Here is a 16309-nt window from a genome sequence, read left to right as displayed (position 1 = left end):
TTACGAGTACACGTAATTGGGGGGTTTTATTTTTTTCTAAGAATATTACGTACACGTGCCATTGACGGTGAGGGCAGTCAGTGTTGGTTCATGTATCTTGCTTCCACCCGGCTACAAAACAACCGGCTTAGGGTTTTGGTTAATCAGGGTTTAATTACAAAAAACGCCATTCTGGATTTTAAGTGTAATTAAGTAGCTTTGGATATGCTTGATACTTACTTGTTGTATTAAAATTTTGATAAAATTGATGGAGAGTAATAATATTTGGAAAGGGGGGTATGGAAATATAACAACTCTTCAATCTCCAACAACTCTTTCCTACTCTTAAAGAAAAAATTGCAATCTATGAATCGAAGTGCTAATAATTGCTACCTTCAAATAGTATTATTTATTGTCATGGCTCTTTTTCTAAAAAGATGAATTGTCACAACTAGGGCAAAGGTGTTGTGTTAAGCAACCCTGGCTAAAAGTGCACTCTCTAGAACAAACATATCAAATACAGAACGAAAACATAATAAAAATGGAATGAAAATGCTAAGAATCTGAGCTATTCCAAATGTTGAGATGGACGCATATGATCCATGTGAAATCGTGAACCCCACATGCCCCACATTATCCATATGAAATTGTATGCATCACAGCTATCCCACATTTAAACATCCTCCAAGCCACCCGTATGGTAATTCTCCGTGATCGCTAATGCAAGCTCCTCAGATAGCATAATGCAAGTATTAAAAGCTTCAGATTGCCAGCATGAAAGAGTGAAACCTGTGAACAATAATATGACTCGGATAAACAAAGTAGGGATGCGACTTGTCAGTCACTGTAGGAAATTTAATCGGATATACAACGATAGAGAATGTTTCTGTATGGTATAAGCTGCAGCTGGCAGCGCTCTTTTTCTTCAAGTATATTTCTTTCCATTTCACATTCATTTGTTATAATCTCATGCTAGATTTTCAGAGACATTTGTCTTTCCTTATGATGTTATATAGAATAGAAACTTGACCGGCCCAATAAAGATATCTAATCGAGATTTAACTATGAAAGATAGAAACTCAGTTACCAATCTGAATGTATCTGCATGCTTAGAAGGACGAAACGTCGAAACATAATCAATTTACTACAAATGAGAGAGAGAGGAATCCATTACCTGAAAGCATTACCCCAGCATGTCTACTGCAGCTCATCTACTAGTTTGAAATACATAGGCCAACATTTTGGTTAGCCCTCTATCATGCCAACACGTGTTTTGCTTTTACTTCGATAACATAGCAAAGCACTTCTAACTTAAACTCAGCGATTGAAATCTTGCTTCTTCCAAACCTGAAAGCAGATAATTTAACTCCCATCAAAAGAAATTTAGATATCATCTAACGTGTTTCGGACTAAAAATCAATCTGGTAAGTTACGAGATTAATAATTTCAGTCTTTTTTGCAAGGAAAATAAACAATATGAGGAAAATATATTCTGGATTTTCCAGCATCTGATGCGAAAAAGGAAAATAGTTCAAAGAAAAAATTTCCCAGGTAATGTAAATCCAGGTCTAAATTCAGAAAACAACTTGGTTTTTTAGAAGGATAACGTATTTTTGAGAATGAAATCGAATGATCCACCATTATCTGTTTGCCCACAATTCACTAGTGACTAGCCAACATCCATTGATCATCCCCAACCACTGGCATTTATGTAAATTATGGACAATTACCACCAGAGACCAATGCTGGATGTAAGAAATTATTTTCCTATCTCAGATATTCACTATCACAATTGATTGTTATGAATTATCTCATCGTCATTAAAATTTTATTTTACCTCTTTTTTCACTGAAATAATTGTAAATGCAACTTATTTTACAGTAAACAGATGGCCAATGTTGATACCTGGAATACATGCTGCAACGGGTGCACTGGTTTCTGGAGATTTTTCTGAAGTATTAAGCAAACCACTTACCTGGAGTATATCTGCATTCTAAACAATAAAACTTGTCACAAATGCTGAATGCTACCAGGCACTATGCTACATTTTCTCCATTGAGTGATATCCAACAAATTACATAACAAATGTAAAACTATCATTACATCGCTCATACAAAAGAATTGTCAGCTACTAGAAAGTTCTTATACGGTTATATACCATGTTTTCCTTACCTTTACAGAAAACAATGCTGGGGCAGACTCACTTTTCAAACAAATGTTCACACATGTTAACGCTTTCACAACAGAATCCGGCACATCTTCACCAGAAGGTGTGATGCTCGACACATCCTTGTAGTTGTCAAAAGCCATTCCCTCCCTTGAAGAATGACACATTAAGGTATTTCCATATAGACTTTGTTTATCGTTTCTACCATATATGCAACCTGTGAATTAAAAAACTAGGCTACAATTGCTTCAGTTGCACTCGGAGAATGCTCTTCCCACATCTAAGAAACAATAACAATACTCATGAATGATCAAATGTACCAAAACATTATCTGATGCACACATGCAAATACATGTTGGGTCTAAATTAACCTTACTAGCAAGTGTACTAGTCGGCGACTACAACACAATGATGAGCAAGGGTCGAATCCACAGAGACGGTGTTATATCTAATCCAAATGTATATTTGTATGTACGTATGAACAATGCAAACAAAAGTAAAGTTCAACTCAAGATTGTTTGGTTGGGTAATTAAACTAAGACAAACAAATAGCAAAGTGTTTTTGGTATTTTCTTAGAATTAGGATGCAACTAATGCAAATGAGATGATTTAACAAATATGAGATGAACACCAAGGCTTTGGAATCCCCATTGGGAAATGACTTGCAATGACACAAATTCACACACATATTTGCTAATTCGGGCATAACGAATCCGTACCTAAGTCGGTTTTAGCGCACTTAAGCCAAATCTCCCTAAAATCGATTACTAGCCATCTTATTGGTCTAGGTCGGATCTTCCTAAATACATTCTAGCCATCTTATTGGTCTAAACATGCATAGGAATTCATGGAGGTCTATGGAGATTAGAATTCATACAAATTGTCACCTAATTAAAGGGAGACACATTCATAATCAAGTGTTTCAAGAAGCATAATCTACTTGACATATTAAGCAAATTCTCCAAACAATTTCATCCAAAAACCTAAAGTGTTGGCCAAACACCACAAGCATGAAGAAATTGCAATCAAACATAGAAACACAAGATTTATACCCAAATCAACTCATATATATGTAAATCAAGTCATAAACAAAGTCATCAAACCCAAGGCTTCAACCTAGCCTTGGCACAAGTGATTTAGTTACACATAATGAGAGAAAAACACAAAAGGAGAGATGAGAAAATCATGAATAAACCCAATTAGTTGAGTAGATCCAAGTTGAGCTGAAGAATCTCTCCTCCTAGCTCCAAGAGTCGCCTCCCCCTCTGCTTTCGCTCCCCAGAAATTCTATTCTAGGTCTAAAAGTGTCCTGCGGCTCGGCAAGTTCGCGAATTAAAACATCCCAAAAAACTGTCTTGTGCGCCTAGGCGCGTTGTATTCACGCCTAGGCGCACCACGCCTAGGCGCACGCCTAGGCGCACGCCTAGGCGCTATCCTAGGCGTGCACAACTTCAAATTCACGCCCCAACTCGCTGGACTGGGCGTGCACAAGTGATACTGGGCGTGCACAAATATTGCGCCTAGGCGTGGAATGATTCCAAAATCTCCATACGACGTCCGATTTGCACGATTTTAGCGTCTACGGAAAGCTTGAGATGTCTAGTTTCCAATGCCTTTTATTTCGCTTGATTCCGATAACGTGACAAAAAGTTATAAGTATTTGAACACACGAAGGTCGGTGGACATTTTCTTCAGTTCAGCCCTTTTTTCATCACTTTTTATCCAAACCGCAATCAACCTATCAAAAAATACAAATCAAAACATAAATACACTCATTATTTATTTAAATGAAGCTTAAGAGGGGGAGATTCCTACCAAAAACAATAGGTATTATCACACCTATCAATACACAGTAGAATAAAAACTAAAAGCTACAAAGAATGACCTCAATGCAATTATGACACCGTGACAAACCTGTCAACAACAAATCTGGGAAGCATTATTAAACAGAACAAGTTGGGTCACAAAATAACTCTTGACATCGCTTCGCATAGTCTCCAAAGGTTAAAATTTACTTAAGGTTCCCATTAGCTACGTGCCACTGTCCTCAATAACCAAAGATGGGTCCTCCAACTTGCATAAATATTCATTTTACTCATATTTATTAACTTCTTGCAGATCATTACCAAAAATTCGGAAGTCCTAGCACTATCTGGCTTAGAACCCAACAGCAGTGGAAGTGTGGAACTAATTAGCCATCATGAAATGCTAAGGGAGCTACAAATTGAAATCACAGAAAATATTTAAAATAATTACAATTTTAAGAAGCCACAACCCTCGGATCTAAACACATGAAACAAAGAACCAACTAAAGTTTCATGTTACTGTGGAGAGCAAACTAAACCATTGCAAAAGTATAAAGGAGTCCGAAGGAGGAAAAGATGTACCGGATTGATTGTTTATTGAATAATAGAATGGCAACCCAATTGGGAGTTCACATCGAGCAAACAACCTCTCCCCCAAACAAACTTTTGTTGATTTTCTTCATGTATAACAGATTTAACAGATTGAGGTTTGGGAGGGTTTCCGAATTTTCTTGAATTAACGTCCGCAACAGCCCCAATCATCTCTTGTCCATCCGAATTTTCTCCATCGCAGAGCTTTGCCAATTTACGCGAGTGGCCGATAGCTTCAGAAGCATTACTTTCGAAATTAGAGCTAGAGCTTCTAACAACCAATGCTCCAATTACATCGAGCCCTTTCAAAAGCGAAATTAAAGAAACACAAGACTTTATAACATTCGCTCCATTGAATTGCATGATTTCGCATCTTTTTTTTCTAACAGTTACCTAATTCGTTCTGATAATCCGGAGTGCCATTGCGGGAGCGTGTAGATGCATCTGAAGGTGGAGATTATGGTGAACGGCGGTAGCAACGATGATCCTAGCCAGCCAATGGAGGGCTTCCCTCGATGACCAAGTTAGAGCGCACAACTCTTACGCTCGTGTTCTCGCTCCATTGATTTAGCAAAGCCTCGATCTCTCAGCTAATCCAAACTTAACTGGGATCTCTTTGCACATCTTCCAGTCTTCGGGAAAAAAAAAAACGTGGACCACCGTAACAAGCTTGGGTCGATGATGGGTTCTAGCGTGTTTCGTTTGTGATGATTAAGGTTTTAAGCCCACTTTCAAGGAAACTTTTGAGTTTTGCCTGTCTACGGCCTTACATAAAATAAAAAATTGATTAATGGGCTACGTTTGTAATAATTACTAATTAGGGTTTTAGGCCCACCGCAAGATGGATGATCTTTGGGCATAGGCTTTCACTGAACCCACCATCCTCTTGAATTGCCATGCAGTCGTCTTCCCCTTCTTGAATTGCAGAAGCAATTGTCCTTGGTACAATGGTTACAGGAGAAAATTTTCCACTTGTTTGGGAACCAAGACAAATCAAATGAAGATACGTACTTTACAGAATGAGAGAGATTTGAGTGTCATAGAATTTCCAGAAGGGCAGCGCCCTCGGTTGCAAAATTATCTACCAGCACCACAAGAAAGAACGCGGTGAATCAAGGACGATCGTTGTGGTTGATTCGTCGGCTGTAAAGCCTGTGAAAACAATGACAATACATGGTTAGGTCATCCATGGGAGGCCATTGGTTATTGTTGTTGTGCTCTGAGTCGTTTCTCTGTTCCTAACTAATTTTCACAATACATCTACAAGAGATAGATGCAGCATTACAAAACTATTACCTTGTTTAATGGAATTGCTGGGGTTCTCCAACAAAGCGCGTTCTCCTCGAGCCTTCTAGAAAAGAAAATAGACGGATTATTGATATTGAAGGATTACAATGGGATGAGGAAATGAATGTCAGTAAAAGAGAATCAGTCAGTCTAACAACAAACAATGTTATTCATCAAAAAAAAAAAGAGCAAAGAACAAAGAATCGGTCTATTTCAAATGGATTCAGGATCATGAACATCTCTTGGCATGAAGCCTAGATAAGGCATAACATGGGTATGCTGTTCATTCCCAGCGTATATGCTTCAACAAGACCTATTAAGGCACAGCATACTACAGCTAAACGTCTTGTCCAGTGTGTGAAACTTTTGTTCCTCAATATTCAAGGAACACTTTGTGGTCGTCTTAATTTCTGTATGCAACTTCAAATTAGGTATAGAGTTCCTTTTCAGTCGGGGATTAATAATCTATTCGCGTCAAGAGTCATGAATAAAACCGATATACACAAGATTACATGCATTCACATATCCAGTAGTGTATTTGCAAAGAATGAAAAGAAATACAAAGAAAATAGATGTATAAGTGATCTCTTACCCATGCTCCTTGGAGTTGTCAATGCAGTTGTTTGAGCTAGGGCAGAAAATGTAAGGATCAGGGTCACAGATCGATAATGCCAACTCGTTTTGTTGTTGGTTACCCATACATATCATTTGGGAAGTGTCCGACGAATTCTTCCGCAACCTCAGAATCCTAGGAAAGCAATTTGGCTGATCTTCTGTCTCTGGACACTCAAGGCTGCTTCCCTGTTCCTTCTGGGAATCTACTTCATTCCTGTGAGACTTTTGCGTATCTTGTTGAGGTGACTTCCGAAACAAGATTCTCCCTGTGCTCAGTAAATTTCCTTCACTGTTTCTCAAAGCCTTCGTGCTTTCCATTCCATGACAGAGTCCATGGTGCATTTGACACCCAACATCAGAAGAACAACTTAAAATGGACCTCTCTGTAATCATTGGCTTTCCAGAGGCATAATCAGAAATGTCAGACTCACTACCATGTTGAGTATTTAAACGTAGCTTCTGCGGCATCCTACGGGAACAACTAAGAAAACTGAAAATTGGCTTCTTCACATTAGAACACTTTAAATCGGGACAAAGTGCAAGATTGATCTGAATCTCCACATTACAGCCCAAGATTGACTGAAGTGAACTTGCTATTACTTTCCATGACTTCTCAGCCCTAGATACATAATGAGGTCGGTGGAACTCCAATTCAATAATTGCCATACCTGATAAAGACGAGAGCCATTTACATGTTATGTGTAAATCAATTTATTGTGTTCAAAAGTTTTCCTTTTCTCAATCATTTTCAGTACGAATATACAGTCTGCTGGAGAAACACATTTTTTGCGCATACCTTGACTAACACAAACTGAAGACAGCTTCCCTTGTTTTCTCAGAAAATTCTTGAGTGAATTTGACTGACATAACTCTGTTGCTCTCTTCCAAATTAATTCCAATGTTACTTTACAATTCTCCTGTAATCCTAACTTCTGTGGCTTATTGTCATCACCACGTGAACAAGGGACAAGAGGCTTCAAGCTCTCCCCGGTGGACGAAGTGATGCAACAAGCACCATCTGCACCAGAACAAAACAACCTTCAATATTGAAGTTCCATTCAATTAACCCTTAAATCCCAGAAGATGTCAAAGGTAAACAATTCCTCAGGCACACAACTCTCACATTGGAGGCAGATGTATGCAGCCTTACCCACATAACTCATAACTATTATCAGCCGAGCAATATAAAAGTAATATTCTTGTGTGCATGCTTGGATGCTGTGTAATAGAATTATTTTCCTTAACAAAGAAAACAAGAGTAAATGCAGTCATAGTAACCTCTCTCATGTGCAGTTCTTGAACTTGACTTCAAGTCATTTGTATCCAATAAAGAAGGCTCCGAGCTTAAATGTAGTAGGGCTACTGTAAGCCACGTGGTTTGATTTCTTGACACCTTCAATTGCTTTTCGGTTTCAGACAGTATTTTCAAAGCATGACTCAATTTCTGCATGTCCGCTTCAGCTACACAAAAAATATTGCACATTATACAATAACATAGAGATAAAGAAAGTGAGAAGATTATAAGTCAGAAAACAAGGGGGAATGTCAGAAATGAGGATGGTCAAAGAGTCTTAACACGACACATTTCTAGGGTAATAGTTGATGATAGATGAAACAATTCAATAACTTCAGAAATGAAACACAAGGAAACTTATGAACACAAATGAAGAGAATATGGAACATGATAGTAGCCAAGCAAGTCATATGGAGGACAAATAATATCTTTCTTCACACAACTCAAGAAACAGCATGAAATCATTCCCCAAACAATTAGAATGAGTGAAGATGTTAAAGATCTTGCAGAGAAGAATGCGGCAAATCTCTAATCACAAGAAATGGTATGCACTTTCCAATTAAGGCATGGCATTAAAGATAACCCACATTCTGCATGCAAGGTTCCTTTGATAATATTTTTCCACATTAATACTCCCATGAAATAATCGTCCAATTACTCCTACACTGTTCATCAGTACATAAGCCAAGCGATACTGTCAAGTTACATGTCAAACAAGCTATTTTACCAATTCTTTGAAGGAATTTATCTATCGTGTATATATTTTATGCAATCTATCCACCAGATGCCATATAAATTGTTTTGAAGATTCATGACCTTAAATAGCCGTAATGCTTACAATTATGCCTTCTTGAGAAATTTCTTCTGGCTCCAGTATCATCTTCTTCAATTTCACCCGCAAGAATGTCCATGATTAGATTTGCAAGCTGTGACATGAGCTGCATAGGGTCAATCCTGGATCTCATCAGCTCCCTGGCCCTTACTACTGTATTTGAAGTGTCAGAAGACAAAGCCAGATCTAGCAAATCAAGTAGTTCCTCTTCCGAAATAATTCCAATCTGCACCAACAACAGAAAATTGTCAACAATTGAAATGAAAAGAGAGCAACGGAATACTTACAGAGCATCATCCCCACACTTACAAGCTCGTAGACCAAAGCCATTGTGATTTTTTTCCCGAGCAAACTCAGCTGATCAAGCATCATTTCTGCCTCCCTAACTGAACCATTAGATTTAGCACCAATGAAATCCAAAGCAACCTGGTCAAATTCAAGACCCTCTTCAACACAAATTTTTCCCAATCTGCTTGCAATATCAGCATCTTTGATCTTTGGAAAATGATATTTCTGCGACCGCGTCACTGCACTTTGTGGTAACTTGTCCAGCTCAGAAGTAATCATCACAAAAACCACATGTTGAGGAAGTTTGTCTAGACTATTCAGAACTACTGCCCAGGTCTCTCCATGCAACAAATGACACTCATCAACAATGAAAACCTTAAAGCGAGATGAAACTGGAGGGATTACCGCATTCTTCATAAGGGACTTTACTCTTTCATTCTGATTGATTCTCACAGAATCCACATCCTTCACATCCTTGCTCTTTCCAGAAAAGAAAATATTACATTCACGGCATATGCCACATGGCTTCTGCTCTTCACGAGAGAGGCAATTCAATGCAGCAGCAAAAATTCTAGAGGCAGAAGTCTTGCCCGTACCACGGGGGCCATGGAAAAGATACAAGGAAGTTATTCTTCCTCTACAGATAGCACCCAAAAGAGACCTAACCACTGCATTATGCCCCACCAATTCATCGAAAAATTTTGGCCTAAATTTCTGGCTCAAACTCCTTGGAGTTTCTGAATATGGAGTGATGTCCTTGTTAGTTGGTTTCCAATTTCTCTGCCTGAAATGACCCGTCTCATTTACATCACTAGATAATAAGGGATGGTCTTCCACATCACTATAAGGATTTGATTCTCGGAATCTTGGGGTTCTTGCCCAGCAGCAGCCAATCCCACAACCGGCACGATTGTTATCAAAAACATCTTCATCTGCAAATAACGGTGTGCTAAAACTTGACAATGCATCACCTGTCGCTGTGGATGGGCATGGACTACCTACACGACTAGAAACATCACCTAGTGCCCCAGATGTTTTTACTTGATTTCTTAAGGGGGATTTCTGTTTTGAAGCATCTAATGCAGTAGATGAATCTACATCCTCCAAAGGATTACTGATAGGCATAACACAGGTTAAGTTCAATCCTTCATCCCTACGATTCCCACAAACTTTCTCGCTCAAACTTCTGTCTTTATGAACTTCATCTTTATTTAATTCAACCTGTTTCACCGTAATAGCATCCACATTTTCTTCCCAACATGAATTCTCACGTGAAGTCAACCTAGATTTTCCAAAACTGCGACGCAAATCAAAATCATCAACTTGTTCCTCTATTCGTTCACTTACACTTATATTTCTTGGTCTCAAGTGACCATTATGATCAGAACCACCTCCATGGAAATCACTTCCAAATTGCAGCGTAATCCCATTATTACCTGAATTTTCCCAATTGAGATTGTCAACTAAAGCAGAAAATTTACTTGCGGATGAAGTTGATGGATCCCTCAGTGACTTCACTCTCCTAAGTGCCACAAGAGTTCTACAAATAGGAATATCAACAGAATGCCGCATCCCATCCGTCATTTTAAACAATAAGTCCAAAATTCAAGATTGAAATTATATGAAGCTTTGACTATAAAATTTCAACATCCATTAAGAGGTTCAGCAAAATCAACCTGAAATAGAGAAATAAACAACTTTTAACACAGATAAAAATGAGGAAGCCTTCAAATACTCCATTCTATAGAACTTCCACCCATAATCCAAACATTAAAGAATCTCCTCATTTTCATCAAAGCTATTCACCATTAGCAAACAATATTAAAAAGAATAAACTTGAGAGCATAAATAAATTTCAATCACCAAAAAGCAATACAGTCGCTTTCATCGTCCAAGAGTACAGAAAAAGAGTATGTCACACAATGTGAAAGTTGATTCCTTTCCTTTACCTTTAACAAAGTCTACACCTCTATAAGCATGAAAATGTTAAAAACTAAAGCCTGAGCTAGTTCCCATTCCTTATCACATTCCTTCACAAGGCTCAAAACAGAGAATAATAACAGAGTTCAGACTCCATGGTGAGGGAGGGACAACTGTAGAGTCCAAAGAGAGAGAAAGAGAGGGTTCTTGAATTCAAACTACATAGGCCATGGTAAACATAAAATATTACCCAAGTAAAATACAAACAATGTGTAACGACAAAGTTGAAAAAACCCAAACCTGTAATAACAAACTCCGAAGCTATCGAAATTGGAACCGGTAGCGCAAAAGGCGGGATACTAAACCCTAACCCTGAAACTGGGGTCAGGGTGGTTGAGCAGTTTGTACTCTTGAGAGTAAATGAATAATCCACACCAAATCCACAAGAAGGGAGGGAGAGAGAGAGGGTGATGACGTTGAGGAAGGAGAGAATGGCAAAAGAGTAAATGGGAGTGATGAGAGAGGGCGATAATAAAGGAGGAGCGAATGCCATTTGCCCTGTCAATGTCTGGTTTTTATCAGAATCTCTTGTTTCTTCTGGCGGAGAGTGACAGAGAGTGTGGTGGTCTCGACCAAAGAGCCGACTTTGAGGGTGTTGTCGTAATTTCATCATTCGCCGGTTCCAAGTTAGTTTTAATATCTGTGCAGCAAAAAAGCTGCAACCAAGTCACCACCCCCTCAGTCGTCATGGCGCGTGTCGCACATTCTACAGAACAGCCTGTGCATACCTACCCATGCGTTCAAAATTGCTTGTCACGTCTCTCTCTCTCTCAAATACAATTCCACTGATCCATAATAATTTATATAATCAACATTACTAAAATCAAATATGGAAAATATTCATTGTTTTTGTCCTTGAAAGAAAATTATGGCAGTGAAATAGACGTCACGTACAGCAAGGCGAGTGGGGTGTGATTGCGATAGTCTTTATGGCGGAACACCCCAGTAGAGAAAGAGGAGAGAGAAACCAAATTGGAAGGGCAGAGAAGCCGAAGCAGGTCCAGTTATGGCAATCGACTTTTTCAAAAGCTACCGGGATTTTGACCATAGATTGGTAGATAGATTGTGTATGCTATGCTACGCACCCTTTTGCCTTTTTCTACGTACGCAAACAGTTATTAGTTTATTACAGTAGAACGGGGCTGGGCTGTACGTTTAAAGTACGCACGGCCGGCGTTCGAGTGCGACTAATCATCAACTGACGCGTGCCTTCCCTTATTGTTTCATTCTCTCGCAACAGTGGTTTAAGTTGGCTCTGTCTGAAGGAATGCCACCATTACGAAAACCTAGCTGGTATTAGACTCTCTAGACAAAGACAATCAGTGGAATCTAGAAATCTTATAAAACTAAAAACAAAATTATCCTGAGAAATAATAATAAATAATAAAAACAGCGATTGATTTGAGAGCTCTGGACAAAAAGACTGTAAAAAGAGAGCGAAAGTCAGTGAATTAATAAAGTATGATACACAGTCTGTGACTCGCCGTTAGCCTAAGAGCCTATCAAGGCAGGCATGTCACATCAATGTTGCTCTCCCAGCTCCCTCTCTTCCGCGAGCTCCCGTCTTCTTCACCCTACTAAATGCTGGTTTTCAGGCTTGTCATATTGTTGCGTGGGGCCCATGAGGCTATAAATCCTAATTTTGTGTGACTGGTGGGTTTTGTGTTACGTGGACTCCCAACTATGCTTTAAACCCTTGGGCCTAAATGAAGCCCAGCCCAACCCACTGGACTGAGATAATCAGCCAAGTCTCCAAAATTAGCACAAGACGACCAAAGCCCGCCAGCATCTTTTGGCAAAACCAACTTGTCGGCCAGTTACAGCGGCGGAAAAATAGTAAGCACCGAGCCCAGGCCCAAAGAAATTTGGGCTTCTGGATTCTTATCATAAGTGGACTAAGCATCGAGTGTTTATCAAACCTCCGATTAAAACGAATAACTGGTGCAAATTCAGGTAGTGATACCAAAGCATTCTTATTTCTTATCCATGGCAGTCTACAGAAGAAAGTAGATGTAATCTAAACAAGTTGCAAGAAGACAATCCATGGCAGTCTACAGCAGAAGAAAGTATAAAATCTTCCAAATAAAGAGAGAGAAAAAATTGTACACTAAGGTTAAAAAAACAGAAAGAGAGAGACAGAAAAATCAATACTTGGATGGAATAGAATACACTCAGCAGACCTGGTATTCATGTCATCTAAGGTTAAAAACGCCTTGGCCTTTCCTCCGCAACATTTACTCTGATTGCCCTCCCATCCAGACTCTGCAACACCAGTCATACACTCGAAGTTATTATTACCTTCTAATCAAAACAATAGCTCATCGAAAATTAGGTTGATGCATTGCTTAATTAACCATGGCTTCTACTCTTATCATCGAGATAGTTTAAGATGATGAATATATAGACTTCACGTCACGTGTATGAAATTCAGTAACCCTAATTGGTGCAGAGAGAGGGAGTCAGAATATGATAAATCAAACCATATTTACAACTAAGGAAGAAAATTAAGTATAAATTTTTTTTACCAGTAAATGGATTGCTTCCTTGGCAACACAGCCAAGGTTCAAGGCTTTGGTAGCCTTAGTCTATATCTAAGAAAAAAAAAATTATCTTGGATAACGAGAACAAAGCTGGCTTGTTCTTCAAAAAAAAGCTGGTGAGACCAGCTGGTTTGTCAATGCTTTTTGCTAACATATGCTAGTTATCCAGGTTCAACCACACAGGCAGCCAGGCTGGTTCTCAAGAATCATGGTCGGACCAGCAGGCAGGTTCTTGATGTCAGAGCAATAATATCAAGAACACCACTCTGCATTAAAAGACAGGGCTTTAGAGATACCTGTCCATCAAGAGCAGCGATGGCATCATTCATTTCAGCCTCAGAAGACATTGTTACAAAGCCAAAACCACGTGAACGTCCAGTCTCCCTGTCATCAACCACCCGTGCATCCACCACCTTTCCATGTTCGCTAAAGATTTGCTCCAGACGACTACTATTCACATCCCATGACAGGTTTCCAACATAGATTTTAAAACCAGGTTGAAACGCACGGGAGGGGCGTTCAGCCCTGGTTCCCCTGGGAGCAGCCTTGTTTACAGTTAAGAGCCTTCCATTTAACTCCTGTTTAAGAAACAGAAGCAAATGTTAAATGAACTATAGTACACATTTCAACTATGGGTGGTTTGTTTCTCTAAATTTTCTGATGTGACATAAATGCAAAGAAACCTTTCAGGAAACACATATGTATTTATCAACAGATTGGTGGAAAACTCTTATAACAGAAGAAGTCAATAATAAGCACACAAGTTTTAAAAGACCACGTTCTTCCATGAAAACCTCTATTTCGAGCATGAATTACCTTTTCTAGAAGAAAAATAGCAAATGATGTTGAAAAAAATAAATGCTAAGCAACTGCTCAACAGTGTGATTGGAAAGTTTCAAGAAGTCCGTAGACCATAGTATTTAAACACAGATTACTGGGTCAGATTCAGTCCGTGCACTGTTAAAGACAGCAGCTAACCACTCCCCACACCCCAAAGTAGATTTATAACATCATCTTACAAACAAAGAACCAAGTCAAGTGGTTTATTCCACAAGGGAAATTAGAAAGAGAGAAAGGAAAGAAGAGGCAAAAGACCCTTCTACATTATTCTATAATGATCAGATAATTGCACTTAAATACATGAAAGGCTCCTAAAACATATATTCATTCATTAGCAGCCAGCCTCAAACTTCATGTCCAATTGCAGATGGATGAGGGCAGAATCTTAAGAATAACAACTAGTCGTACACTTGTAAACTAGGGTTATAGTTTGCAAGATGGAATTCAGCTTTAGAATATCATCCGGGGAAGAAGAACAATTGCTTTCCAAGTGCTTCTCAGCAGTAAATTCAATAAAAGATATTGCAACTTCACCAACGATTCTAAGAACACAGGAAAACATATGATAAAACAGTCATCACACTTAAGATTTATATGTAGTCACATGTAGAGGATAAGGCAGTGACAGCTGCACCGGAATAAATTTGTAAATTATGTATTAATGCCTTGCCATATAAAATAGTGAATTACAAGGCATATCTACATCGGTCACTAATTTTCCTTCATCCGACATTCCTTAGAAGGCAACTTCTTTGTCTATGATGAGCTAACAAAAGGAAACCTATTAACCAGTAAGAGAAATAATTACCATGATAAAACACAAGAGTCTAGAAATTAACAACTGAACTAGAAGCCATAAAACCAACAAAATTGAAATCGAGATTTGAATTGAGTTCAACTCTAATTTAAGGTCTCAAGTCGGCTCCAAATCATCATGTGAACACCAAATCAATGCTTCGGAAAAATCACTAGCAGAAAAGCACCTCACAGCCAGCAATATTTCTTTAAGTAATTCAAGTAATTAAATTCAAGAGGCAACCTTTTTTCAACATATATCTTGCTGTTGCAGGAAAAACAAACTAGCCACATAGTGAATATCCTTGAGAAGTAACCACAGAGGAAATGCCGGTTAAGTGAGCAGTAAACTTACATATCTGTTAAACATTTCCACAGCCTTCTCAGCCTCTGCAACAGTGCTCATGGTCACAAACCCAAAGCCACGACTCCGATCAGTTTCCCTGTTGTAAATAATCTGCAACCACGAAGAACCATAGTATATAAAGTTGACATAAATTCTCTCTCTCTCTCTCTCTCTCTCTCTCTCTCTCTCTCTCTATATATATATATATATATATATAATGTAAAATTTTGACAGTCCAATGCAGAAACATAACACTTACCTCCGCAATTTCAACAGTTCCAGCCCGCTCAAACAGCTTAGCCAAGCTATGGCTTTCAACATCATAAGGCAAATTGCCTACATAAACCTTTGCCTCCTCGGGCGGCTCCACAAAATTTTCCTCTTCTTCACCCTCCCCGTCGTCATCGTCTACGACTGCCTCAATCCTCGAATCTTCACCCTCGGCCTCCCAATCAGATAATCCAGCCTGGTTCCCGTCACTTTCTTCATTTTCCCATATCGATTCTTCTTGGTCGGTGACGGCCACCGTGTTGTCCTCCTCTTGTTGGGCCCAACCTGAAGTATTCGCAGCGAAGGCCACCGAAGATGAGCGGTGAATTTTGGGTTTCGGACAGAAAGGATATGAAAGGAGAGAGTAAGATAGGTGAAGTTTGATAGGTCTAGCAGGGACCGCCAACGTTGGGTTTTGGGGTCTTGGAATGGAAGCTAAGAGTGATAGTTGAGAGCAGATACACGGGTCTTCTCTAGAGAGAGGCTTGAAGATTTGCGTGGTTGCAGAAGACATTGTTTTCTCAGAGAGAGGGTTTTAGAGGGAGGGTTTGAAAGGATAAGGAACAGATTGCAGAGGAGGAGAGGTATTGCTATTGCTCTTCAAAATGCTTGAACGAGAGAGGGATGGACGGTATTTTATTGGGGTAGATCATTGTGGGCCGTTTAATGGGCTTGGACAA

The 16309-nt window shown here is 39.1% G+C and overlaps 2 protein-coding genes across 10 annotated transcripts; both read right to left on the bottom strand.

Moving 5' to 3' along the window:
• Positions 1-365: 365 nt before the first annotated feature.
• LOC119984601 (protein STICHEL-like 2) lies at positions 366-11570 on the bottom strand. Of its 9 annotated transcripts, none has more exons than XM_038828629.1 (13): positions 11079-11568; positions 8880-10534; positions 8577-8796; positions 7723-7905; positions 7241-7462; positions 6422-7112; positions 5839-5893; positions 4936-5694; positions 4534-4844; positions 2152-2426; positions 1885-1972; positions 1154-1326; positions 366-768 (listed from the first exon to the last, which is right to left on the bottom strand). In XM_038828629.1, the coding sequence occupies exons 2-8, from the start codon at positions 10440-10442 to the stop codon at positions 5620-5622; spliced, it is 3009 nt and encodes a 1002-aa protein (XP_038684557.1). In that variant the 5' UTR covers positions 10443-10534; positions 11079-11568; the 3' UTR covers positions 366-768; positions 1154-1326; positions 1885-1972; positions 2152-2426; positions 4534-4844; positions 4936-5619. The 9 variants fall into 9 exon arrangements, with proteins under 9 accessions (XP_038684557.1, XP_038684558.1, XP_038684559.1 ...); XM_038828630.1 differs by having other exon boundaries at positions 4534-4775; XM_038828631.1 differs by having other exon boundaries at positions 4534-5694; positions 5839-5890; positions 11079-11570.
• A 1207-nt stretch (positions 11571-12777) lies between these two features.
• LOC119983275 (28 kDa ribonucleoprotein, chloroplastic-like) lies at positions 12778-16244 on the bottom strand. The gene is made up of 4 exons (XM_038826933.1): positions 15619-16244; positions 15369-15470; positions 13675-13956; positions 12778-13100 (listed from the first exon to the last, which is right to left on the bottom strand). Exons 1-4 carry the CDS (start codon positions 16141-16143, stop codon positions 13041-13043), a joined length of 969 nt encoding a protein of 322 aa, XP_038682861.1. The 5' UTR covers positions 16144-16244; the 3' UTR covers positions 12778-13040.
• Between the last annotated feature and the right edge of the window lie 65 nt (positions 16245-16309).

Source organism: Tripterygium wilfordii, chromosome 18 (genome assembly GCF_013401445.1).
Source record: "Tripterygium wilfordii isolate XIE 37 chromosome 18, ASM1340144v1, whole genome shotgun sequence".
Lineage (NCBI taxonomy): Eukaryota > Viridiplantae > Streptophyta > Magnoliopsida > Celastrales > Celastraceae > Tripterygium > Tripterygium wilfordii.
Note: the sequence above shows the minus strand (reverse complement) of the source record. Positions and strands in the feature narration are given on the sequence as shown.